General features: G+C 41.3%; 1 protein-coding gene across 2 annotated transcripts; it reads right to left on the reverse strand.

Moving 5' to 3' along the window:
* Nucleotides 1-35: 35 nt before the first annotated feature.
* LOC140196206 (carboxypeptidase B-like) lies at nt 36-27585 on the reverse strand. Of its 2 annotated transcripts, XM_072255004.1 has the most exons (11): nt 27420-27585; nt 26487-26562; nt 26273-26397; nt 24548-24650; nt 21872-21973; nt 19327-19431; nt 19124-19234; nt 16868-16958; nt 13480-13679; nt 4372-4456; nt 36-3825 (listed from the first exon to the last, which is right to left on the reverse strand). In XM_072255004.1, the coding sequence occupies exons 1-11, from the start codon at nt 27488-27490 to the stop codon at nt 3638-3640; spliced, it is 1257 nt and encodes a 418-aa protein (XP_072111105.1). In that variant the 5' UTR covers nt 27491-27585; the 3' UTR covers nt 36-3637. The 2 variants fall into 2 exon arrangements, with proteins under 2 accessions (XP_072111105.1, XP_072111106.1); XM_072255005.1 differs by lacking the exon at nt 36-3825 and having other exon boundaries at nt 4371-4456; nt 16830-16958.
* Between the last annotated feature and the right edge of the window lie 259 nt (nt 27586-27844).

The following is a 27844-nucleotide window of genomic DNA, read 5'->3' on the forward strand; positions in this document are numbered from 1 at the left end:
ACATATCGGACCGAGACTGTTTGGTCAAGTGTCTCAATATTTTATTAAATACTGTTGGTTTACAGTGCCCAATTGTTCTTGAAATATAATTAATTGAAAAGAGTATCCCAATAAATGAATTAAATACAAGATAGATTAACACATTCTGTATATTAGATAAATTCAGGTTGTTTGCTGTAAGAATTGACACAATTTCTTATAGTTAAGTAGATTATTTTATTACAGCACTTAAATGGTCCCACAATATATATGACAACATAATCATTCTTAAATGAAATATCTTCCCCACAATGAAAGCAAATTGATGCAGCAGGTTTCTTGACACTGATAAACGGTGTTTACTCCTTGCAGTTTATCAATTTTTCAAAGTATGTACACATTGTACCACCTTGAGATTCGTCTCCTTACAGGCAGCCAGGAAACAAAGACACCCAAAAAAAGAACCCATGTATATATACGAAGAAGACTGTTTAACACTTAATGTGTAGAGAATAAAAACAACATTATTGCCATAAAAAAGAACCCATAAAAAATAAAATAACCGATAAACAGACCACTGAACATCCAATGTGCGATGAAAAGAAAACATCATGCGAAGAGTAACCGCAAGCAAATAGTGTTTCTGAACCGAAGTCCGTAAGAGAGACCCATTGTTCAGTGCAGAGTCAAGTAAACGCTGTGGAGCAGTGAACTGAACCAGCCTCCACCTCTTCTCAGGCCCCTACGCCCTGACCTCTTTGATCTGGCCCGGCCCTTAACTCTCTGAAACCTGAGTTCTAGTTGGAGACCTGTGTGCGTGCTGTAACCTGTGTACTTGTTACATGGAAAGGGGCTGAAAACTGACCAAGGTATCTTTGGGCATGCAACATCAGCTTGAGTGTTGGATCTCAAATTGGAAACTCCACCTTCTTCAGTACAAACTTCTAGAATACACAACAGGTTGTAAACCAGGGGTAAGAAAGGAAAAAAGTATTTGCTTGGGAATAGAATATGCAATCATGGAAGTGGACTTTTTCCCTTTCCTGTATCCATTAGGTGAATTAAACTGCTGCATAAAGAATCTGGATGAAGAAATCCAGAACCCATTATCTCCGGGTCCTAATCTACTTCCTATGTATTGTTGACTGTTATCATACATATAATTGACTATGAAAGAATTGAGACTGTTACCTTCCCCAGAGCAACAACCCTGGAAAATGTTAAGTTTGTGTTGTTTGAGAATTGACAGCGTACTCTTGGAAGTACAGAAATTTCTGATAAATTAAGAGCATTCAAACCGTCCAACTTTTGTCAGATCTCTGAATGATGATTTACCAGCTAATCATCTCTCCTGCCTTTCACCAATAAGTCAACAAATTCTTTCAAAGCTAAGATTAACTCACATTTGAAAGTTAACATAGGGTGTGCTTCCTTTGGCACCATAAATGGCTAACATAAGAGGAGATAATTTTAAGGTGATTGGAGGAAAGTCTGGGGTGATGTCAGAGGTAAGTTTCTTTGCACAGAGAGTGGTGGGTGCGTGGAATGCCCTGCCAAGGGTGGTGGTAGAGGCAGATTCCTAGGAGCATGTAAGAAACTCTGACAGGCATACAAATGGTAGAAAAATGGAGGGCTACGTAGGAAGGAAGGGCATGATTAGGTCAGCACAACATCATGGGCTGAAGAGTCTGTACTATGCTACAATCTTTTATGGTCTGTATTCTGTGTTCTAACTCCATCAAGTGTGGGAAGGAAGATCTTTACCAGATCAGCAAATGGAAGGAAATTTCCTACTCAGATATAATACGTTTCAAGCTATTTGACATTACAGAACAAATTGGAATGTATACATTTGAAGCTCTGATTGACAGTATGCACCCACACACCAAGAAGGATGAAATGTCAGGGTATGACTTATTTCTTGTGTACAAACTATAGAAATAATCACAGTCAATATGAATTCAATTTTCAAAATTATCGTTGCTTTTGAAGCTATTATAAATTCACCAATGTTTTACAGATGTATGGAATCAACATTAGGACTAAGATAGAGAGGATTAAACTAAATATAAGTATGAATGCCAGTGATTCGCACATGCGGGGAGTGCTTAGTTCCATTTTCTTTGTGTTGCTGTGGCTTTCTTCCCCTCGTGAACTTGATATAGAAATAGAGAGAAAGATGGGTTTCCTGTGGAAGCAAGGCAGGCCTTTGCACAAATAAGAAGGTAGGATAGAGGCTGTGAGGTCTATGGAGGCTGGGAATAGGTAGAGGGTAAGGGATACCACCTAGAAGAAAGACCAATTTTTCATTGATGAGAGAAAAATAAAGGGTTAAGAGCATAGGAAAATTCAGCACCGAGTTTGGTGACAAAGGGGTTGTAAATTTGATGGGCTTGGAGAGGAATGAATGTTCTGAAGGGAGAATGAAGGACTGGAGAAGTAAAGGAGCAAGGTGGTGGGGTGGGGAGCATGAGTGTTGGAGCAAGAAATAGAAACTGAACCTCATGGTGGGATAATTATCCCACAAACTCCAGCCCTCTGCATCATGTCCATCACCTCCTTCTGAAGGGAAAGAAGCAGAGGGAAAATCAAAGGGAGCAGAAGGAGAAGAAACTAAAAGAAAAATAATGGAAAGAGAATGAGGAACAATAAGAACAGGGCAACAAGGAAACAGAAGAAATTGAAGTTGGTTAACTCTTCTTCAATTTGTGCTAGCCACTCACTGATTCAACTTAAAATTGTACATCGTTATCATTTGACAAAGGAGAGACTTTCTAAAATCTTTCCTAATGTTGATAGTTATTGTGATAGATGTAAAACTGAGATAGCTACACTGACACATATGTTTTGGTCTTGTTCTATATTGGAACAGTTCTGGAAGTTGGTTTTCTCAAAAATTTCTAAAGCACTTAAAATTAATTTACAACCTAATAAATTAACTGTGCTTTTTGGAATAGTTCCTCAAAATGTTCATGGTATTTTGGTGTCTGACCAACATGTTATTGCATTTGTTACATTGATAGCTAGGAGGGCCACTTTGTTGAAGTGGAAGGATACATCAGCTCCCACTTTGTCACAACGGTTCTCTCAAGTGAAGCTATGTCTTAGTTTGGAGAAAATTAGAAGTCGAACCTTTGAACCTTTATTTGATTTTGAGAAAAGTTGGGGCTCATTTGCTCGTTATTATCATTTGAGTTAATTGATATAATTTTTCCATGATCTAATTGTAAATTCTTTTAGTATATTTTCTTTTCTTGCTGGCGGTTTGATGTTTATTTTTAGGAGCTTTTTGTATGACGCATGGCTCCAGGGTTGTACACTTAATGGGTTCTCTTTTTTTTTCTCACTTTTCTGCTCAGTAGGTTTTTTTTGTTATCACAAAATTTTGTTTTCAATCTTTAAGATGATGGTTTTTTTTGAGGCATTGTAAGTGTTGTTACTTTGATGTACTCATGTTATTTTTCCTATATGTACAATAAAAAGATTTGAAAAGAAAGAAAGAAACAGAAGAAATTCCATATCAGAGAGAAATTGACCAGAAGATCTCTGAACTCTGCTCCGTGCACAAAAACAAATATACACTGATACATTCTAAGCAATAGAAATGTACATATGCAATACTTCCAAGAATCAAAAATTACTCATTCACCAAGGAAGATTAATATGGATGCCTGAGAACGTAAGTGGCGATGTAGTTGATTGCCAACATGGTCTCTTCACAGGTTGGCTTGATCTGGGACTCAGGCAACAGGAAACCATACTGGCCCAAGTCACGGAGTTCAAAGGTAAATGAGTATTTAATTCCAGTGTCATAGGCCCAGTCATCCGAACCTCCAGCTGATGGATCTGGAGAGGGACAGAACAGAACTGTAGAATGGTTGTAGCAGAGGAGGCATTTCTGTTCCTCTAGTCTGTACCAGGCTAATATAAAGAGCAAAAGAGCTAGTCATCTGCCATCTATCCAAGGTCCTGCAAATTCTTTCCTTTCAGATACTTAACCAGCTGCTGCTCCAGAATAGCTTCTAAGATGTTTTATAAAGATCACTTCTGTTTTGTGAGAATGCATTGGGGTATCTGTGAGAGTAGACAGTTTGTTCATGTTGGAACCTGATCCATTATTCCTTAAAATCAAATGTTGGAGAGCAAAGCATGATTTTGTGTTAATTGGACATCATTGACTATCAGGTAGAATTACAAACTCTTTCTGCTGTTTCCCCCATTGGACAGGATTGATATGAATGTATGGAGACCTTCCTTTTCTACTGTCTTATAACTCACTATGATATGTTGATCAGGTTTGTAACTTTTTTCCGGGTAAGTGTTTATTGGCTTAATGAAACAAGCACAGGGAACAACAGTTTTAGACAGGCACGAACAATTACTGTCACTTACATATTATGAGTGCACCTGGACCGTAGGAATACCGAGTTCCATAAAGGCTCCTCAAGGCCGTAACTGCATTCCAGGCAATGAAATTCTAATACACAATCACAGAACCATAAAGAGTTAGCAGCAAAATATCATACAGAAAGTTTCACTTTGATCATTAAAGTTGAGGAAAGTTTGTATGTAGAACAACACAGTAGCAGTTGATTCAGCCCAATTGGTCCAAGCCAATGTTTGCATCACACAATTTTCTAAATTATATCTACTACCACGTCTTCCTTTCCTTTCTCTCTCTTATGCAAGTTGAGCTTTGCCTTAAATGCTATGTGCCTCCATTGGCAGTTGATTTCACCTCCTTAACCGTTACCAAATTTGGAAATTTCTCCTGATTTGCCTATTGGATTTACTAATGACTATTTTATATACTCCAATGAGTATTGTACTGTGGAAATCATATTGTAGTGATGGCTGGTATGATGTTTGGATGGGTGCCATGGTAACTTCCCTGATGACTATGAAGGAAGAAGTTTTAGATACTGCTACATTTAGAGAGGCATAAAAAGGTCTAACCACATAAAAACCATGATCAAGAAAGCTCACCAGCACCTCTACTTCCTCAGGAGGCTGAAGAAATTTGGCTTGTCCCAGTTGACCCTTCCAACTTATATTAATGCACCATAGAAAGCAAGTTATCCAGATGCATCGTGGCTTGGTATGGCAACTGCACTTGCTGAGACCATCACAAACTGCCAGGAGTTGTGGACACAGCTCATCACATCATGAAAACCAGCCTCCCCTCCTTAGACTCTGCTTACGCTTCTTGCTGCCTCGGTAAATCAGCCAACGTAATCAAATATCCCACATACCCCAGACATTCTCTCCTTTCATCCCTCCCATCAGGCCAAAGGTACAAAAGCCTGAAACTGCGTACTGCCAGGCTCAGGGCGGCTGCTTTCCTGTTGTTATAACACTATTGAGTGGTCCCCTTGAAAGATAAGTTGGCCTCTAGACCTCACAACCTACCTCAGTTTTGGCCCTCGTACCTTATTGACTGCCTGCACTGCACTTTCTCTATAACTGTAACACTCTATTCTGCATTCTGTTACTGCTTTTCTTTTGTATGACTTGATGAAATGATCTGCATGGATGGCATAGAAAACAAAGATTTTCATTGTCCCTCGGTACATGTGACAATAGTTAACTGATTTAAACATGCACTTTTGGTTTACTTCCTTACTTGTTATGAGCAAAGAAAAATTATGACATTCAAGGAGAACATTCAGCCTATCAGAACCATGCTGGCACCCAGCAGAACAAACTCATTAATTCCATTTCCTTTTTCCTTATTCCCTGGAACTCTTCCTTCCTCACCTGTCCATCAGTGCCCCTTTGATTCTTCTATCACATACTGATACTAAAAGGAAGAATACTGTGGTCAATTCACCTACCAGCATCTCATTGGGTTAGTCATGGAGTCATAGCTACTACAGCACAGAAACAGATACTTCGGCCCATCCAGTTCATGCTGATTTTAAGCTTCTGCCAAGTCCCATCGACCTGCAATCTGGACCATATCCCTCCATACCCCTCCTCTCAATGAACCAATCCAAAATTCTCTTAGACGTTGCAATCTAACCCGCATCCTTTGCTTCCGCTGGCAACTCTTTCCAGACTCGCACCACTCTCTGGGTGAAGGAAGTCCTCTTCAGGGTGTGTGAGGAATCCAAGGTACTGAATTCAAAACTCACAAGTCTTGGGGAGAATGTGCAAATCCCACACTGATGGCAGGACTGAAGACAAGTCCTTGGGGTGTGAGGCTGAAGCCCTAACTCTGCACAATGTGCCCTCTGATAGCCCCTTGGATATGTATATATTTCACCATGTGCATGAGGGTGGAGAATATATTGACTGGCTGCATCATAGCCTGGTATGGAAGCCACCAATGCCCTTAAATGGAAAATCTGACAAAAAGTAATGGATACGGCTCAATCCATCATGGGTAAAGCCCTCCCAACCACTGAGCACATCTGCATGAAATCCTGTCATAGGAAAGCAGCATCCATTATTAGGAACCCCCACCACCCAGGACTTGCTCTCTTCTCACTGCTAATATCAGAAAGAAGTTACAGGTGCCTCAAAACTCACACCACCAGGTTCAGGAAATTATTGCCCCTCAACCATCAGGCTCTTGAACCAAAGGAGATAACTTCACTCAACTTCACTTGCCCTATGATTGAAATGTTCCCACAACCTATGTTCACGTTTACAAGGATTCTTCATCTCATGTTCTTAATAATTATTGCTTATTTATTTATTATTATTATTTCTTTGGTTTTGTATTTGCACAGTTTGTTGCCAGTTGGTTGAATGCCTAAGTTGGTGTGGTCTATCACTGATTCTGTTATGGTTATTATTCTATTCATTTATTGAATATGCCTCAAGACAATGAATTTCAGAGTTGTATATGGTGACATATATGTCATCATCACTAATATGTGCCATGTCGTACGATGTGGGTCATCATGGTCTCATGATCATGATTGTCTTTGGCAAATTTTTCTACTGAAATGATTTGCCATTGCCTTCTTCTGGGTGGTGTCTTTACAAGATGGGTTACCCCAGCTATTATTAATACTCTTTAGAGATTGTCTACCTGGAGTCAGTGGTCGCATAACCAGGGTTTGTAATATGCACCAGCTGCTCATACAACCATCTACCACTTGCTGCCATCATGTGACCCTGCATGCGTGGGGGCGGGGGGGGGGGTGGTCTGTCTAAGCAAGTGCTACATCTTGCCCAAAGGTACATCTCCATCCTGTCACTCAGACGTATAAGTACTTGGATAATAAATGTACTTTGAATTTTGAATGTTGGGGGCATGTAATCAATTTCACTAACAACATATATTCTAGCTCTCTTGACTATAAAATTACCTTGAGATTTAGCATCAATAGGGTAATTGATAATTTCAGAAGGGTCAGATCTATCTTTCTGAAGATATGGTACACAGAATGGATATACTTCTCTATAACTCTGTGACTTGAGAGATCTTTGATATAGTTCTTCCAGATAAATAGTTCTGGAATTTGGATTGGTTTATTATAGAAAATAGAACATAGAAAACCGACAGCACAATACAGGCCTTTCGGCCCACAAAGTTGTGCCGAACATGTCCTTACCTTAGAAATTACTAGGCTTACTCATAGCCCTCTATTTTTCTAAGTTCCATGTACCTACCTAAAAGTTTCTTCAAAGACCCTATTGTATCTGCCTCCACCACCGTTGCCGGCAGCCCATTCCACACACTCACCACTCTCTGAGTAAAAAACTTATCCCTGACATCTCACCTGTACCTACTCCCCGACACCTTAAACCTGTGTCCTCTTCTGGCAACCATTTCAGCTCTGGGAAAAAGCCTCTGACTATCCACACGATCATCTTACACACCTCTATCAGATCACCTCTCATCCTCCATCGCTCCAAGGACAAAAGGTCGAGTTCACTCAACCTGTTTTCATAAGGCATGCTCCCCAATCCAGGCAACACCCTTGTAAATCTCTTCTGCAGCCTTTCTATGGCTTCCACATCCTTCCTGTAGCGAGGCGACCAGAACTGAACACAGTACTCCAAGTGGGGTCTGACCAGGGTCCTATATAGCTGCAACATTATCTCTCGGCTCCTAAATTCAATTCCATGATTAATGAAGGCCAGTACTTTGTATGCCTTCTTAACCACAGAGTCAACCTGCGCAGCTGCTTTGAGCGTCCTATGGACAGGACCCCAAGATCCCTCTGATCCTCCACACTGCCAAGAGTCATACCATTAATACTATAATCTGCCATCATATTTGACCTACCAAAATGAACCACTTCAGACTTATCTGGGTTGAACTCCATCTGCAACTTCTCAGCCCAGTTTTGCATCCTATCAATGTCCCGCTGTAATCTCTGACAGCCCTCCACACTATCTACAACACCCCCAACCTTTGTGTCATCAGCAAACTTACTAACCCATCCCTCCACTTCCTCATTTAGGTCATCTATAAAAATCAGAAAGAGTAAGGGTCCCAGAACAGATCCATGAGACTGGTCACCGACCTCCATGCAGAATATGACCCATCTACAACTACTCTTTGCCTTCTGTGGGCAAACCAGTTCTGGATCCACAAAGCAATGTCCCCTTGGATCCCATGCCTCCTTACTTTCTCAGTAAGCCTTGCATGGGGTACCTTATCAGTTGCCTTGCTGAAATCCATATACACTATATCTACTGCTCTACCTTCATCAATGTGTTTAGTCACATCCTCAAAAAATTCAATCAGGCTTGTAAAGCATGACCTGCCCTTGACAAAACCATGCTGACTATTCCTAATCATATTATAGCTCTCCAAATGTTCATAAATCCTGCCTCTCAGGATCTTCTCCATCTTTACAATGTACCAAGGTACGTGCTAAACAAGTGAAAAACTTGTCTTGCGTAATTTTCGTACAGATCAAATCATTGCACAGTGCATTGAGATAGAACAGGGTAAAAGCATAACAATACAGAATAAAGCGTAACAAGTACAGAATCAGAATCAGAATCAGGTTTATTATCACCCGCATGTGACATGAAATTTGTTAACTTAGCAGCAGTAGTTCAATACAATACATAATCTGGCAGACAGAGAAAAGATTATAATAAATAAAATAAAACATAATAATAAATAAACAAGTAAATCAATTATGTATATTGAATAGACTTTTTTAAATGTACAAAAACAGAAATACTGTTTATTGAAAGAAGTGAGATAGTGTCATATCTTCAATGTCTATTTAGAAATCGGATGGCAGAGGAGAAGAAGCTGTTCCTGAATCGCTGAGTGTGTGCCTTCAGGCTTCTGTACCTCCTACCTGATGGTAACAGTGAGAAAAGGGCATGCCCTGGGTGCTGGAGGTCCTTAATAATGGATGCTGCCTTTCTGAGACACTGGTCCGTAAAGATGTCCTAGGTACTTTGTAGGCTAGTGCCCAAGATGAAGCTGACTAGATTTACAACCTTCTGCAGCTTCTTTCGGTCCTGTGCAGTAGCCCCTCCATACCAGACAGTGATGCAGCCTGTCAGAATGCTCTTGGTCACATGTACAACAGAACATTGAAACATACAGTGAAATGTCTCATTTGCGCCAATGACCAACACAGAGCTGCCCGCAAGTCTCGCCCTGCTTCCGATGCCAACATAGCATGTCGACGTCTTACTAACTCTAATTCCAACCATGGGTCTTTGGAATGTGTGAGGAAACTCACATGGTTACGGGGAAAATGTACAAACTCAGTGGTGGAGTTGAATCCAGGTTGTTGATGCTGTAACAGCGTTACGCTAACCATTGTGTTTTCCATGCTAATCAGTTAAATATTTGAGGGAGATAATCTAAAGGTTCATTCATACACTGGTTGTAGGCATCGTTGATTAGGCCAGGATTTGTTGTCTATCCTGGACCCGGTGAATTCCGAGTAAAATCAAGAAGTTTCCAGTTAAGAGTAAACCACCATAAATTTGAATCCCATGGGCCAGAATATATGTGAATGGTACAAACTGGCATTTGTTGTACTATCCCAGTATTTTATTATGTACTCTCTCTGTAACTGTAACACTTCATTCTCCATTTATTTTCCCTTTGTACTACCTCAGTGCATCAAACAAATCTGAATGGATGGCATGCAAAACAAAATTTTTCACTGTACCCTGGTCCATGCGACATAATAACCATTTACTAATTTAGGTTTTCTTTAAGTTCCAGATTTAATTTGATTGCACTTAAATTTCCCAGCTGCTGGGGTGGGGTTCAAACTGAATAGCTCAGATCCCTGATCACTAATCCAGGAACATGAACCATTGGTGTTGATGCTTTGTCTTTGGTTGTTAGCTTGCCCAATACAAACTGACCCAGGATGCAACGGCATCTGATAATTTCTTGTGTGGTAACAGCAGAGGGGAGCAGAGAGCCTCAATGCTGGGCTGGGCAGGGGCTGGAGATATGGCTGATGTTTTCTTGCCAGTTTGATAATTCAATCTTTGTCATGAAAACGCACAATGACATGTCTGTTTTTACCTTGTCCCGAAGTTCCAACTCTATGAGCTATTACAATGTCGGGCAATTGTGGAAAAGCCTTGGGAAATAGAGATTTTAACATTTTAGCAAAATAGACCAGTGTGTCGACTGATTCTGATTTCTCTTTCAATCCAACAATTCGAATACTGTTCCGAAGAGAATGAGCTTCCAAATCAACAATTCGTCGTTGAGCCTTTCCAGACGAAAGGAAATATCAGCCACATTGCGAGCTACTTCTTTAAGATCCAAGCTCAAAGAATCAATTTTTTCCTTCAAAGGGAGGAGACTTTCTTTTAGTTGAGTTAGTTCAGCAACGATAGAGCTCATTTGAGTTTCTAATCTATTAACCCAGGCTGGCTCCTCTGCAGCTTCATCAGTTTTTTTAGGCTTACCATTACCTGTATCGGGATTCCTTTTAGTGCTTCCTCAAGGTAGCCATAACTATAATTATCACTTTGCAAGATCCGACTGAATAAAGTTAAAATTTCAAAGTTTAAGTTGGGAAAGGGAGAAATTAAAGGCAGGCAGAAAGACACTATGTCTTACATGTCCACAGGCGGAAGGCGGAGTCCGGCTGATGTGATGAATTTAGTAAACGTTATGTTTGGACATGAGGAAAGCAAGTGCAGCAGATGGGGAAAGATTCAAATCTGTAATCTATTGATCAATAAAACATGTTGGAGAATAATTCTAGGGAGGTGAGCAAATCAATTTATAGGGAGTAGATGAATATAGGAGGAGATTATTAATTGTAACACGTAGTTCTGGAGACTCAGTTTATATGGCTCGAAATAGAACCTCCAATAATCTATCCAAGTCAGGTGCTGACACCCAGACACTCGACACTGGCCTGCTCTTTGACCTCAGACTTTCCAGCTTCCCTTTGGTGAGAGTGCGTGCCCTGAGTTGGCAGCCTACACATCCACTTTGCACCATGGCCTGGAAGGTATCAGGATCGGAAGAGGCTGCAAAGGATCGTAGACTGAAACTGCTACATCACGGGTACAAATTCCACATCACCGAGGACATTTTCAAAAGGCAGTGCCTCAAGAAGGAGACATCCATAATTAAGAACTCTCACTATTCAGGACATTCTCTGTTCTAAATACTACCATCAGAGACAAGGTACGGAAAAACTAGGAACCATACTCAAGGTTTCAAGTACAGCTTTTCCCCTCTGTCATCTGATTTATGACTGATTCATGAACACTACCTCACTATTCAGTTTTTGCTGTAATTGTTTATCTATATTCATTGGCAGGGTGGAGATACATATCCACTAAAGGAGGTATAAGGCACTCCCTCCCTCTGCTAACCTGCAGGTCACCCTTGGGCAAGGTGTAGCATCTACTTAGCCCTCTGATCAGAGTCATGTGAAGCCATGGGAGCAGGTGGCGGATGTTTGTATGAGCAGCTGGTCACAAGTCCTGGTTATACAACCACTGACACCAGGCAGACAGTCTCTGGAGAGTATTGATAATGGCTAGGGTCACCCGTCTTGAAAAGGCACTGCCCACAAGAAGGCAATGACAAACTACTTCTGTACAAAACTTTGCCAAGGACCATCATGGTCATGAGCAATGTAAGTGCTTTTAGTGTATTGCCAGGGGGTGGTGATAGAGACTGATAGCTCAGGGAAATTTAAGAGACCCTGAGATACTGTAGGCACATGGATGAAAGAGAAATGGAGTGTTATATGCTGTGTAGGAGGAAAGGGTTAGATTGATCGTGGAGTAGGTTAAAAGGCTGGCACAATGTTGTGGGCCGAAAAGCCATTACTGTCCTGTTCTGTGTTCTAAAAACAATTCCTTATGAGTAGCTGCTATGGCTCTATTGCAGCAGTGACAGTGATAACAATGAATCTGTGATAACAATGTTTCTGTGCTTCATCCTTGCACCTAACCAGGGTTCCTGCACCATTCACATTCTCAGCAGCCCCATAGACTATCCAGAGGCTTTCATTTATTTACACACTGGCAAAACCAACACATTGTCAATTCCTATCAGTCCCTGCAATGGGGTGATGGTTAAGAGAGATGCAGACTGGCCAGCTGGAGTCAGACCAGCCGAGGATTTCAGGTGACAGGGTTCCTTCTTGTGGTGAATCAGATGGGCACGTTTTCTCCTCTCCCATCAGGCAGAAGATAGAAAAATTTGGAAGCATGTACCACCAGGCACAAAGGCAGCTTCTGTCCCGTGGTTATCAGACTCTTCGTTCGACTTCTTGTACAAAAAAGTAGATTCTTGATTTCACAATCCATCTTGCATTTTATTGTTTACTGCACTGCTCTTTTATAGTAGCTCTTACACTTTAATCTCCATTTTTTTTTACCTTGTTACAGCTAAGTGCACTAATAATTTGATCTGTACAAGCAGTATGCAGGATAGCTTTTCTCTGCTCTTAGACACATGTGACAATGATAAACTGATAGCAATACCAACGCACAGTTGTCAAATGGCTTCCTGATCAAGACTAAGCAATTCAAGGGGTTGTCAGTATTTTGGGTCAAAACCCTGCATCTCAATATTTCTGATGTTGGATTTCAACCCAAAATGTCAGCAATTCCTATGCTTCCACAGACCTAGTGAACTGTTGCTCGGGGTTTCAGCATCTGCTGTCTCTTGTGTCTCTGACACTGGGCCCTTGTGTAAATTTGAACGTTAGTTCTCCAGTTGCCAGAGTGGGATTGGATGGCTCTGGATGAGTGGTCCCCATTCAACCCATTGCACTTCTAGGCACCTGTCTCATGGCGAAAGCTCTTACCTCATGAACAGCAGGAGTTTCATTGGAGATACATGACTCAAGAAATGATTAAACACAGCTCAAGGTAGCTGCTCCCACCTTGAGTAGAATTAAAATGATCAGCTTGCACCAGAGATGAGGATGATGCATGCATGTTCTTTCTTCAAGAAAACATACAGAGCCATCCTCCCTATGGTTGCCTCATTGTCATATTGTTAACCAATAGTAATCTCACAGTACTGAGGTATCTCACTTAATAATAACTGACACTGACACCTACCAATTCCTCGTAGTCTGGAGCCAATGAGTACGTGTAGGAATATGGAAAGAGACACATCTGAGAGTACGAGTGCATTGTGATGTAAGCCTTGATCCCTTTGTAGTTACGGATGGCATTAGCCACAGCCTTGACTTCCCGCTCAGACTCAACATGGGATCCACAATAAGTCTCAGCACATGGGTTCCTCGAAGCACCAATGGCTGCAGGCAAAAATTAAAGAGGTAGCATTTACATAGCGACTTCCACAACCCAAAGCATCTTATTGCCAGTTCAACACTTTCAAGTTATTGTTGCATTGTGAAATATGTACAATCTGTAGTGGTAGTTAATAGTGTTTTTCCTGTGCCTCTCAGTTAGCCTCTCCCACATGGGAGGAGTTCACAAACAGTACAAGCTGGGTTATCAATATAGTCGAGGATCCTGAGTCAAATATACTCGGTCGAGATCATGCATGCTGGCATCCTGGTGTGCTTTATCCAGTTACCTGGAACCAACGTACAGGATGAAGGAGATGAAGGAGAGGTGGATCATTCCTGAGCCAGATAGTATTAACCTCATTAAAATCTCATTGCTATATGACCCTAATACATTGAAGGCTTGATTAGTGATCAGCGTTGCCGTGAGCAGCTGAAAGGCTTCTTCAAATAATTACAGGGACTGAGATGGCAGAAACCCAAACCTTCCTGAAGAACTCTGGCAATTAATTCTCACTGTCAAAATCATTTTCTCTTGCACCATACTGATCCTGATGAAAGACAAAATATATTCTTTTTTCTTTTGAATAATTAACTTCATTTAAAAATTCATTCAACTTCAGTGAGTGAATTAAAACATAAATGTTGATTAAAATGAAGTTAGTTACAAGCAAAGAGCAACACAAAAAAATTGCTGGAGGAAACTTAGCAGATCATGTTACATCTATCGAGAGGAATAAACAGCCGACACTTCAGTCCAGGACAATTCATCAGGACTCAGATGCTGCCTGACCCACAGAGTTTCTCCAGCATCTTGAGTGCATTGCTCTGGATTTCCAGCATCTGCAGAATCACTTGTGTTAATAATTAAAAACAAGCCAGAAACTAGAACAAATAGCAATGGCTGATGAAAAGGCGACGGGCCAGCTACTGCATAAGTAGTGACTGCTTCATCAGCTAATTGATGCCGAGTCCAGTGACAGAGCTGCAGTTCTATTGTCCCCAGCACTGGATCACCAGATCACTCTATTCTGCACCTCCACAGTGTGACCGATGCAGAGGTTGGAATACATTGACATGCACATTCTAGCTAACAAAAGGCTCTCCAAAGCAAGTCCCTGTTGTGTTTTGTATATTCTTGTTGTGAGGTCGTAAGTATCCACCTGAGGAAGTGGACAGCTCCTCGATTTCATGTCTCATCAGAAAAAGTGTCACCTCCAATACAGCTGGCCTGGGTGTTATCCTGGATTTTGCCTTCCTCCTTCCCTTTCTCCATGGTCCACTCTCCTCTTCTATCAGTCTCCTTCTTCTTCAGCCATTTGTCTTTGCCACTGTTCACCTTCCAGCTTTTCACACCTCTGCCACCCACCTTCCTCCCTGCCTCACCTGACATCCCCTTACACCTGCCAGCTTGTGTTCCTTTCCCTCCCCCCACCTTCTTACTCAGGTTTTTCTCCCCTTCCTTTCCAGTCCCCATGAAGCGTCTTGGCTAGAAATATAGACTTCTAATTCCTTTCCATCGATTCTGTCTGACCTGCTGAATTCCTCCAACATCGTGTGTGTGTTGCTCTGGATTTTCAGCTTCTGCGGAATCTCTTGTGCTTCTGGATGTTACCCTGGAGCTTATGCTCAAGCCTGAACTGAGACTCAAACCGACAGCTATCATAATGTTGCTCAAGCTCCTGGAATCACTGGTGACCACCTGTCAGTTCTCTGTGACTGTCCTATGACAGGCATTTCTCCTCCACATGTATTAAAAGGTTCTTGTTATTTGTCATATGCTCTCTGCTAGCCTACATGATGGACTGATTGGCCAGCTGCTGGTCCCACTCCCATTCTCCACCGCCTTGGTGCCTATGTTATGATACTTATGCCTGTCTGAGAGCTTCTTTAGTTAGCTTCCCATTTCATGTTCTTTCAATACAATGAAACTTTTCACGTCTTGTCTTAACAGAACTCATTCCCACCCACACAAATCGTCTGTCAATGTTCCTGTGATACATTTTGAAAGAAAGATGAGTTTTTCTCCCTGTTGATTTTCTTTTTGAAATCTCTCTGTATTGCCCTCCACTCCAGCTGAAATCTACTCATATGCTGTGTGCCCTTCTTTCCATCACCCTCTACCACATCCCATTCCTCTCCCTTCAATTATGATCAAGACTAACCAATGCTAAGTCTTGTCATCATTTTGGATCAAAGCCCTGCATCTCAACAGTTCCAATTTTGGATGTTGGCCCAAAATGTCACCAATACCTTTGCTTTCGCAGACCTTGAGTTGATCCAACAGATAGCTGCTCAGGACTTCACCATCTGCTGTCTCTTGTGTCTCCAAGACTTGGTCCTTGTGTAAATTTGAACACTTCCATAATTATTGGTCCTCTATCACTTCCCGTCGTTTTTCTTCCTTTCCACATCCACTCCTAACCCATTTCCTTTCGCTTTTTCTCTATTTCCCCTCCCTCTTTTCTCCTAGCAGAGAAACGGATTCTTCCTCCCAACTCATCCATGCAGACTAAGGTGCCTGCCTGAGCTAGTCCATTTTGTCTGTGTTGGTCCCTTACCCCTCAAACCTGGGGTCCATGGACCCCTCAGTTAATGGCAAAGCTCCATGTCATAAAAAAGGATGGGAACTTATGCCTTTTCTATGCCCTCCTGAATTTGCATGCTTTCAGCCATCCTCACTCCAGGGAATAAGCCCCAGCTCATCTGGACTTTCTTCATGACTCAAACCCTCCAATCCCAGTCCCCATCTCTCTCAAATATGATATAGGAGCAGAATAAGGCCACTTGGCCCATCAAGTCTGTTCTGCCATTTCCTCATGGCTGGTCCAATTTTCCTCTCAGCCCCGATCTCCTGCCTTCTCCCCATATCCCTTCATGTCGTGACCAATCAAGAATCTAGCAAACTAAGGCTTGACCTCTACAGCTGCCTGTGGCAAAGAATTCCACAGATTCACCACTCTCTGGCTAAAGAAATTCCTCCTCATCTAAATTCTAAAAGGATGCCCCTCTATTCTGAGGTTGTGTCCTCTGGTCTTAGGACCAGGCCTTGTGGATGGGAATTGCTTCCTACAGATAATGTGTTTCACAACCTGGTTTACTTAATACTACTGATGACTTAGCTTTCTTTCCTTCTGTTTTAACAAGTGCTCCCACCTTGCTTACAGAGTGTTGGTTTAAAGGCACAAACTCACAGCACCACTTGGCGTCGAAGTTTCGGTTGGGATCAGTGCCCACGCAGGTAGTGCCAGGATTCCTGGAGCGTGTCTTCCTCCATAATCGATCCTGTGGGAAGCAACAGCAAAAAGAACAGCAGCCTGTATTTCCAACTAGCCTGGCAACACATCCCGAAAGTATTTTCTTGGAACGACAGTCGAGGAAAGTTTGACAACAGATCACGCAGGGAGAGGATAAAAGTGATAAATGAAATCCCTGTGACCATGTGGGTTTCCTCTAGGTGTTCTGCTTTCCTCCCACATTCCAAAGGTGTATGGTTGTGAGCATGCTATATTGGCAGCAGATGCTTGCAGGCTGCCCAGCACAGTCTTTGCTGATTTGATTTGACACAAAGGATGCTTCAATGTACATGCGACAAATAAATCTAATCTTGCCTTTTCCTCATAACTACTTTTTATAAAGCGATCTTCAAGAGGATCGAAACATAGGAAGGAGTTTGATGATTAGGGCTTTGGTAATTGAAGGTGTGGCTAGATAGGAGAAACAACAGAAATGGCAAGGAGCAACACCTTATATTTCTTCTGGGTAGCTGCCAACCTGATGGCATGAATATCGATTTTTCCTTCTGGTTAAAAAATTCTCCCCCCCCCCTTCTATTCCCCACTCTGGCCTCTTACTCTTCTCACCTGCCTATCACCTCCCCCTGGGTCCCCTCCTTCTTCCCTTTCTCCTATGGTCCACTCTCCTCTCCTATCAGATTCCTTATTCTCCAGCCCTTTATATTTCCTGTCTTCCCCCTTCCTTTTCAGTTCTAGACGAAAGGTCGCGGCCTGATGCTTTGGATTTCCAGCATCCGCCGACTTTCTCCTGTTTATGAGATGAAAAAATGGCCAGGAAAGGAGGAATATAGATATCTATGAGCTTTGGAGGAATTTCTTAAGACAGGTAGAGTGAGGCCAGAGAGCGGTATGAAGACAAGGGTGTTTTTTATTTAATGAGGGAATCAATTGTCCAGCAGCACAGGAGTGTTGGGTGACTTGGACTTGATGTGGTTTGGCACATGACAGCAGAGACTGGAGTAACCTCGTAATGGTGATTAGAACAAGGGAGGCCTGCTAAGTGGAAATACCTTTGCCATTATTTAACTCTGCAGAGACGTGCACAAGATACAGGGCTAACCTGGGCAATTTCTGAAGAAAGAAAGTACAGCTTAAAGTATTGGTGAGAGGCTCCTCAAGAGAATGAAAGTGGGAGCATAACCAAAGAAGATTTCATTCAGACCAGGCCTGAAATATAAATTAATTTTACATTTCCAGCTCAGCATAGACCTGTTCTACATTTCTTTGTTTTTCAGAATAAATGGTCTTTTGTTCTTTTACTTTTTTGGGTAGCTCAGTGAGCTCCTGCCTCATAACTCCAGTGACCCAGGGTCAAACCAAATCTCAGGTGCTTTCTCCAATGTGGAGCTTGAATGCAGCCCCCCTTCCTCTTCCTTCTCTCTCCTCCCTCCCTTCCTCTTCCCTCTCTCTCCTTCCTCCCTTCTTCTTCCCTCTCTCCTCCCTCCCTTCCCCTTCCCTCTCTCTCCTTCCTCCCTTCTTCTTCTCTCTCTCCTTCCTCCCTTCTTCTTCCCTCTCTCTCCTCCCTCCCTTCTTCTTCCCTCTCTCTCCTCCCTCCCTTCCCCTCCCGCTCTCTTCTCCCTCCATTCCCCTTCCCTCTTTCTCCTTCCTCCCTTCCCCTCCCTGCTCTCTCCTCCCTCCCTCCCTTCCCCTTCCTTCTCTCTCCTTCCTCCCTTCCCTTCTACTTCCCCTCTCCCTCTCCCACTCCCTCTCTCTAGCATTCCTAACAGAGAGAGTTATAGATCTTTGGAATTATTCTACAGAGATCTGTGGCTGCTCTATTAATGAGTGGAATCAAAGGTTGGGTATTCAAGCAGGGATCTAGTGGCAAAGTGATTTTGGGAAATGGGTCTGTCCTGATTTTACCAATGGTGATTAGGCTTAAGTGTTACTCACTCTTATTGTCTTTGTCTAGCTGAGTTTTGCGCCAAATTCTTGGTCTCTTTGATCTGTTTTTAGACCATTAGACCCAGGAGCAGAATTAGGCCATTTGACCCATCAAGCCTGCTCCTACATTCAATCATGGCTGATCCTTTTTCCCCCTCCATCTTTCCATTCTTTTCCTCAAGGAGTTTCAGTGACTATTTCCCCCTACCCCTAGCAGGATCGCAACATTGTAAATTACTCTGGATCACGGAAAGAGGCTCTGATACCTACCTTGGTCCAACTGTAAACATAACCATCTACATTGATAACTGGAACAATCAGGAAATCCAACTTATTGAGAAGGGTGTCCATGGTACAATTTGTTCCAAAAGATTGAACAGCCTGTGGAAATATAAACTTATTAAATGATACGTTCCTCAATCTTGACTGAAGAAAGAGTTTCATGAAATAAACTCCAGAATTCGTTCACTGACCTTCATCACAAACCACTGGCAAAAGGCAGGTGAAATCCACTCGCGGGCGTGGATCCCACAGTCCATGAAGATCGTAGGTTTCACCGTATGTGTTCTCTTGCCGACCTGCAGTGAGAGATTGACAGACATTGTCAAAACAAAAAGGAAAATCTTGCATTTACATGGTGCCTTTGGACGTCTTCTTCAAGTTGCCCAGAGGCATTTTATCTTTGAGGGTGAAGTCACCTGTTGTAGGGTTGGGCAAAGTTCCCTCTAAAATGTGTGTGCACACACATCTTTTGCTACTTGTACACAGTGGAATTTAAACTGCGCACCGAAGTTTGTCACCCTTTACCTTGTTGGCATGCTTCACGATTGTACACAATTACATTTCCTTTTCCAGTATCTGATGCATACAGTGTTGACAACGTGGAGTTTGCGATGATTTGTCTGCAGGTTTTAGAACTGGCTTATGTATACTGTTTTTATTGAAGAAATTATTGATTCACGATATCAAATTCTAAAGAAGCAAAGGGCATGAAATGCAAAAGAACTGCTAGTTCATTTAAAGTGGAATGGCTCAATGAGACAGTGGAAGCTGCTGCACCGAAAGCTCATGAGGCCAGGAACATGAGATATATTTAGGTACAATACAGAAACTGGTGATACCTGTGTGTATTGTCTTTTAAACACTGAACAACTAACTGGACTTGGTAGTTTATTATCCTTAGAATAGCTTCAGGTTTACTTTCCCTTAAAAATTCAGTGTACACATGTTGTTGTCACTGGGCAAAGCACTGCCCAGCACAAGAGTTTTGCACACATTGGTCACTACAAATTGGAGGGAACATTGGTGTTGGAAAGATTGTTGCTTACGCTCTACAAGATGCGCCGTGGCTGCTTGCCAAGGTTCCTCTGGCTGCACTTTCCAAATCCACAACCTCTCCTTGAAAAGGTAACAACGGCAGCAGAGGCACAGGAAGACCTGAACCTACAGGTTCCCCTTCATATCACACACCATGACGACGGGAAATACATCATTATCAGTCCTTCATCGCTGAGTCTTTGCTCCTGATATCCCCTACTCAACCGTACGGTGGGAGTACTTCCAGCAGTTCAAGAAGGGGCCTGACCACCGCTTCTCAAGGGTAAAAGGGGATGGACTATAAAAACTAACCTTGCCTGCAATGCCTAGACACCGAAAATGAACTTATAAAAAAGTAAACCATTTATGCACAGCAAGCTCCCACAAACATCAATCTACTTAGGTAATGTTAGAGGAAAAAAATATACAGTGCTGCACAAATTCCTGTGCAGCTCTTCAAATACTGTCATGGGGATTTTTATGCCCATCAAAAGAGAAAATAAAGCCTTCATTTGACATTTTGTACAAAAATTAGTATTTGTATAGTACGGAATACTTCAGTATTTCTCAAATAATGATTAGCTTTAGTTGTCACATATACATCGAAACATGCAGTGAAATGAGTTGTTTGTGTCAACCACCAACACAGTTCAAGAATGTGCTGGGGTCAGCCTGCTTCCAACGCCAGCATAGCATTCTCAAAACTCATTAACCCAAACCACAAATGTTTAAAGTGTGGGAGGAAGCTGGAGTACCTGAAGGAAACCCACATCACTCGGGGAGAGCGGACTGACTCCTTACAGACAGCGGTGGGAATTGAAACACGATTTTCCAATCGCTGGTGCTGTAAACCATTATGCTAACTGCTATCAACACACATAAAAGTTGCTGGTGAACGCAGCAGGCCAGGCAACATCTATAGGAAGAGGTACAGTCGACATTTCGGGCCGAGACCCTTCGTCAGGACTAACTGAAAGAAGAGGTAGTAACAGATTTGAAAGTGGGAGATCTGAAATGATAGGAGAAGACAGGAGGGGGAGGGTTGGAACCAAGAGCTGGACAGGTGATTGGCAAAAGGGATATGAAAGGATCATGGGACGGAGGCCTTGGGAGAAAGAAAGGGGGAGGGGGAATCCCAGAGGATGGGCAAGGAGTATAGTGAGAGGGACAGAAGGAGAAAAAGAGAGAGAGAGAGAAAATATATATAATAATAATTAATAAATAATGGATGGGGTATGAAGGGGAGGTGGGGCATTAACGGAAGTTAGAGAAGTCAATGTTCATGCCATCAGGTTGGAGGCTACCCAGACAGAATATAAGGTGTTGTTCCTCCAACCTGAGTGTGGCTTCATCTTGACAGTAGAGGAGGCCGTGGATAGACATATCAGAATGGGAATGGGACGTGGAATTAAAATGTGTGGCCGCTGGGGGATCCTGCTTTCTCTGGCGGACAGAGCGTAGGTGTTCAGCAAAATGGTCTCCCAGCCACCAATTCCCTGCCTGTGTTTCAGGAGAAGGACATGCATTCAGTTTCCTGACTCAGAATACCACGGCTGATGCTACTGTACTCGAATGTTGCATTAACAAAATTCTCTGATAACCAGACAATGTCATGCAAAGCCTAAAGCATCTGGCACTTGCTCTAGAGTTGGCTGGAGGGATAAGGAACTCTCACATTAACAATTCAATAAGCAAATTTACCCGGAGGATATAGATACTGCGATTCTCATAGCTCCTTCCAATTCTGAACAGAGAAATCAGTCTCGGGTTTTCATATGTGATTTTCTTCATCCAGGATTCAATCTACAATAGAGAATACATATGATTGTTCCTTTTCTCAATGTAGATGATTATGTCTACAGCTGGACCAAAGTAGGTATCAGAGCCTCTTTTCCATGATCCAGGGTAATTTATAATCTGATAGTGTTGTGATTCTGCTAGGAGTAGAAAAAATACATTCATACAGTGTACATACTTTGGTGATAAATGTATTTTGAACTTTGAGAATTAGCTGTGAGCTCATCTTCAACGTTCAGACTTCTGAAGTTGATAATAAATCTTATCAGTCTTTAGAAATGTTTTAAAAGTTCCTAGACTTTTCAACATTTGTTATTTTTCATATTACCATCACCTCAATACAACAAATATGTATATAATATGATTAATTTGTTTTTTTTTCTTTTAACTGATAATCTAAAAAACTCTCCTGATGGCTATTCTATGTATTATTTTCTGAAATTTATTCATCAATAAAATTCCACATCAGCAGTAAACATTAACCATGTACCATTTACTATATTCTTACTCACTTTGACTCGAGTGTCACCTGCGTCTTTCAAGATGCTTACTGATTCTATATGTCTGGGGATCTAAGGGATACAGATATGGTTAATCCATGCAGGAGTTTCCCTATCAGGGAGGGATAGACACAGCCTAGAGGTCATAGGTTTAAGGTGAACGGTGAAATATTGAAGGGGGATCTGAGGGAGGACTTCTTTACTCAGAGGGTGGTGTATGTGGAATGAGCTGCCAGTGGAAATAATGGATGTGAGTTCAATTGTAACACTTAAGAGAAGTCTAGGTGTCTACATAGATGAAAGACGTCTTTTATCATAGATGTCTACATACATGGAGGGCTATGATCTGGGTTCAGGAAGATGGAACTAAGCAGAGTATTGGACTGATATGGAATAGATAGTCTGTTTCAGTGCTATATAACTTTATAAGGACTGGCCCAGTATTTGTCTGGCATTGAGAACTCATTTTGCTCAGGAATCTTTCCAATCAACATCTTGGCAAGTTACTGGTGCCCACTTTAGTTCAGCTACAGGGACTGAAAATGTTCTGCTCTTAAGTTGATATAGTCTGTACCTGGTTAGAGCCTTGTAAATGGAGACAGTGGATGCCAAAATCTGTCCTGTCAGTTTCCCTAGTTACTGGAAGCTGTCTTTACAAACTCACAAGGGTGAGACACATGCAGATGTTGGAAAGTGGGGCAACAACATACGTAAGCTGCTGTATGAACTCAGTGGCTTGAGGAGCACCCAAACAAGGTAAAGGAATTGTCCATTTTTTAATCCTAACCCTGGGTTTGGACACAAAACATCAAAAATTCCTTTCCACTTGTAGATACTTGTCAACTCATCTAGCTGCACCCAGACAATAGCCCTCCATATCCCTCTCATCCAGCAGGTTGGTTGTTGCTCCAAACTCCAAAGCTTACTTCACCATGACCATAGTCCAAATATCTATTAACCTTAACAGAGGAACATATAGAAGATATTCTTTGACCAGCACCAAAGGTCCTTAATTCTAATGTCCTGAACGGTCAGTCCTTTATCTTGAGACTGTTTCCTGGTTCTGTAAATAATACTGAGAATATGAGTTGTAGAGTCCTTGGAAGGAGTTTATAGGTAGTGAAATCAGTTTGGAGCTGAGGTGAGTGAAGTTATCTGTTGGTGCTATGATCACTCATGATGCCATGTCTGTCAGAATAATGAGAAACCCACCCATTGCAACAAAGACAAACCATAGATTAAACTAGCACAACAAACCCCAATTTGATGCACGGTGGTTGAGAAGAAAAATGGCAACAAGCAATGTTAACAAATTATGTTATTTCCTAGAACTTCAGGGTCAGAGCCACACAAATCTACACTCAATGGCCACTTTGCTATGTACACCTGCTCATTAAAGCAAATATCTCATCAGCCAATCACGTGGAAGCAACTCGATGCATACAAGCATGCAGGCATAGTCAAGAGGTTCATTTGGTGCTCAGACCAAATACCAAAATGGGGAAGATTTAAGGGACTTTGACCATGGATAGATGGCTGGTGCCAGAAGGTGTAGTTTATCTCAGAAGCTGCTGATCTGGGATTTTCACACACAAGAGTCTCTAGAGGTTTCAGAGAAAGATACGTGAAACAAATATCACCCAAAGAAGGGCAGTTCTGTGGAGGAAAATGCCTTATTTAATGAGTGAGATCAGAGGAGAATGGCTAGATTAGTTCAAGCTTACAGGAAGGTGACAGTATCTCAAATAACCACACATTACAACAGTAATGGGCAGAAGAGCATCTCTAAATGTACAATACTTCAAAACTTGAAGTGAATGGACTAGAGCAGCAGAAGAACATGAACGTACACAAAGCAGCAATTCTATTATGGTTCAGGAGAGACCTAATAAAATGGCCATTGAATGTATAACTGAGACTTCAGCAATGATTGGCACTTAAAAATACACTAATAGATGGGAGTCTGGTTAGTAGCACTGCACAAGAAAAATTATGTGAATCATAATTTACATTATGCATCTCTTCAGAAAGACGTTACTTTTGTTATAGTTTTGTATTTTTCTCTTCATCATACATTTACCTCAATCCATCGATGATATTTTTCATAATTGTAGCATGTAGAATTGTTATCCTTTTGGTCAAATTGGTTTTCCATCAGTGTCTTCATGTCATCAATCAACACACTGTGTGAAATAAGATCAGGAGACACTATGTGTGCATCCTGAAGATTAGTGGGTAGTGGTTCTGTTATGTTTTGTAACTTAAAAACATTAAACTAATTCAAAGGAAGCCACAGGAGTCTGAAATGCAGGTCTAACTTTCAGTTTACTTTAAGCGAGGCACGCATGTATCATGTGTGCAATTAACATATTATTTAAATTAAATATTAGTTATTTAAATGAACAAAAATGCTTAATCAACTTATATATATGCACAGAGTACTCAAATATTATTGAAATATTACATACGCAACAGGTTCTACTGGCTTCGCCCCAAATTAGCCAAACTAGTGTGAAAGAAGAGGAGTTTCAGGTGCAAATCATACCAAAGACAATTGGATTTCCCCAGTCATTAATGTTAAATTTTTAAAAAATCATATGAAAGACCAATTCAACTATGCACCACCATCAATAATCACTGATTAATCAGGATTGATTATATACTAATACAGATAAATCAGAATTGATTAGTCATCATTCAGGAGTAACCACCTAATTAATCATGAATAAAACAAGATTAATCTCTATAAAGAGCAATTGATCATCAAGCTCACTCCTAACAGCTCATAGAACTAACCCCAGCTTCCTCTAAAGCTCAATGGTACTAAAAGACACCTTTTAAAACTTTAATTGCTCTAAGATACTGAAATACTAACATAATAACAAATATATTTTTGAAGCAATTTATGTTTATTTCAAATGCAAATAGTCATGGGGAATTAATACTCTTGTGAAATTTATCTATTTGCTTACTTATGACTTGCTTATTGATTGATTGATATAGCACAGTAACTGCCCTTCCAGCCCATGAGTCCATGTTGCTCAATTGCATCCAGATGACCAATTAACTCATATGTTTTTGCAACGTGGGAGGAAACTGAAGCGTCCAGAAGAAATCCATATGGGTGACAGGGAAAACATACAAACTCTTCACAGATTGCGTCAAGTATTGAACCCAAGTCACTGGTATTGTTAGAGTGTTATGGTGTCTGCTACATTACTGTGGTACCCCTAGATTTTAATGGAATTTTAAAATCCCGTTTTCAGTAGTGTTAGTTAAACTATAACAGGTTTTCATAAGCAAAGACGGTTTTTCTATGGATGAAAACCCAATATTCTTTTAACACTTTCTACAATTATGTTGGTCAAGGAGAGAAAAAATCTAGAAGAATCTGAAGGGAAATGTGAAATATAAGAAGTAGACTATTTGGCCTATTAAAACTGTCTCTCCATTCCATAATTTTACCCAAGTGTCAATTTTCTGTACCGAACCCATAGGCCCTGGGTCCTTTAAACCCAACCATACCTCTGCACTGATCCTCCACAACACACTGCATGGAGAATTCCACAGATTCAGTACCCTCTGCATTGGACAAAATTCTCCTCATATTAATTCCAAATGGCCAACCCCTTACTTTGAAACCATGACCCCTGTTTCTAGATACCCTGCCAAAGAAAACACCATCTTTACATCTACTTGGAGGAAAACAAATTATCTTTGCAAAATAATGTCATTTCAACCACTATTGGTAACTGCTAGTGAGGTGTAGATTGTGCCCAGAGTTAATGTATGATCCGAAACTAACTCGTATTTCAGTCCAATCTCCTTCAGCCTGAAATGGGTCTCAGAAATAGAGGTTGCAGGGACCCTCAAATCCACAGTGCTGTTGGTGGTTACCAGCTCAAGAGAAGATGGCTGCCAGAAATCCATCTGTGGGCACATCAAGGACATAATTAATCATTCAGTTTGACCAAAAGTTACTGAACACCAGCTTGTTAAGCAACAACGGAACATCATACCTTTAATGCGGGAGCCATGTCCCTTAAAAACTGCAGGTGCTGTTCATTTTCTGGTTTCAGACGCAAAACTTTATCCCTTTAACAAGAGTTAAATGTAAGCTTTACTTCAAATGGTACCCAATACTTCTGCAATACAATGACTAGTATTTATATTAATCCTTTAACCAAGGTAATATCTCATGTTGCTACAGGGGCAAGATCCGATTTTATTGGTACTGAGCTAAAGAGAGTAGAGGTTTCAAAAAGCTTGGTCAAAAAGGTCCTGGGTAATGAAGGGATTTCATTTGAATAGACATCCTTAAATTGATTTGGACCGTAAGTTGGAAAATGCACACGTTTCACTTGATATGGCAACCGTACCTTCACAATATTGTAATGAATGACATCAAAAAAGCAAAACACACACAAGCTATTGGAGGAACTCAACAGGCTAGGCAGCACCTATGGAAAAGAGTAAACAGTCGACATTTTGGGCCGAGACCCTTCATCAGTCCATTTTGCGAGTATTGCTTGGATTTTCAGCATCCGCAGATTCTCTCTTGTTTGTGATTCAGAAATGAACAGTTACTGAAAGTGGAGAGAGAAAGACAGGAAACTTCTGCAGTACACCGGCTATTTCAATTTACTAACCTTATCCGATCACATTCATATGTCGGGATATCCTTAAGTTGCACTTTCATAACATAGAGATGTCCTGGGTTAAGAAATAGCTTAAAGGGGAAAAGAAAGCCAGGAGTTTAGGGAGGCATTTAAAGGTTTTGAGACCTGGATGGATGTTGCCAGTTGTGAAGTAGAGGAAAGGATGAATAGACAAAAAACTAGAAGTGGAGGAATACAGACTTCTAAGTACATTGTATGGATAAAAGTGAGTGAGACTATGGAAGAAATTGAACAAGAGAAGAAAAAAAGTATGAATTTAGTGTCTCTCCTTACCTGGCATATTGGTTATCAGGAACTCTGCCTATAACTGCAGCAACAAAGCCCAGAAGCAAAAGCCCTTTCATTGTGTTCCTTGGATTGTAAGGAATATGTAGTCAGGTCAGGTACTTGGCACAGTCTCTGGAACAAATACACAACCAATATTTGCAATGTTGCATTCTTTATTGGCACTTGAAATATGTCATGTCATATCTTTGGCAGCATTCTTCTGAAAAGCCGTTTCCCCTCTGGTTCATTATCTGAAAGGCCTGTCAATCCAAAACTAAATATAGTCATTTACATTCCATTTCATAACCAGTAGCTTGCTGCTCTCTCATGTCTATCCTTATAGATTACGTGCATCTTGAGATTCCATAGCATCCTGTACCAATTACAAGCATCATAAATGACAACAGGATTTCACTCCCAGATGACCTTGA

The sequence above is a fragment of the Mobula birostris genome, chromosome 4 (assembly GCF_030028105.1).
Source record: "Mobula birostris isolate sMobBir1 chromosome 4, sMobBir1.hap1, whole genome shotgun sequence".
NCBI classification, from domain to species: Eukaryota; Metazoa; Chordata; class Chondrichthyes; order Myliobatiformes; family Myliobatidae; genus Mobula; species Mobula birostris.

Bases quoted from the DNA above. Each gene is read 5' to 3' on its own strand.
- LOC140196206 (XM_072255004.1), bottom strand. From the start codon at position 27,490: ATGAAAGGGCTTTTGCTTCTGGGCTTTGTTGCTGCAGTTATAGGCAGA. The intron at 16,959-19,123 runs GTAGGTATCAGA...TGCTTCCCACAG, and splicing joins ATGTTTACAGTTGGACCAAG to GATCGATTATGGAGGAAGAC. The intron at 13,680-16,867 runs GTGAGTTTGTGC...TTTTGCCTGCAG, and splicing joins CTTCGACGCCAAGTGGTGCT to CCATTGGTGCTTCGAGGAAC.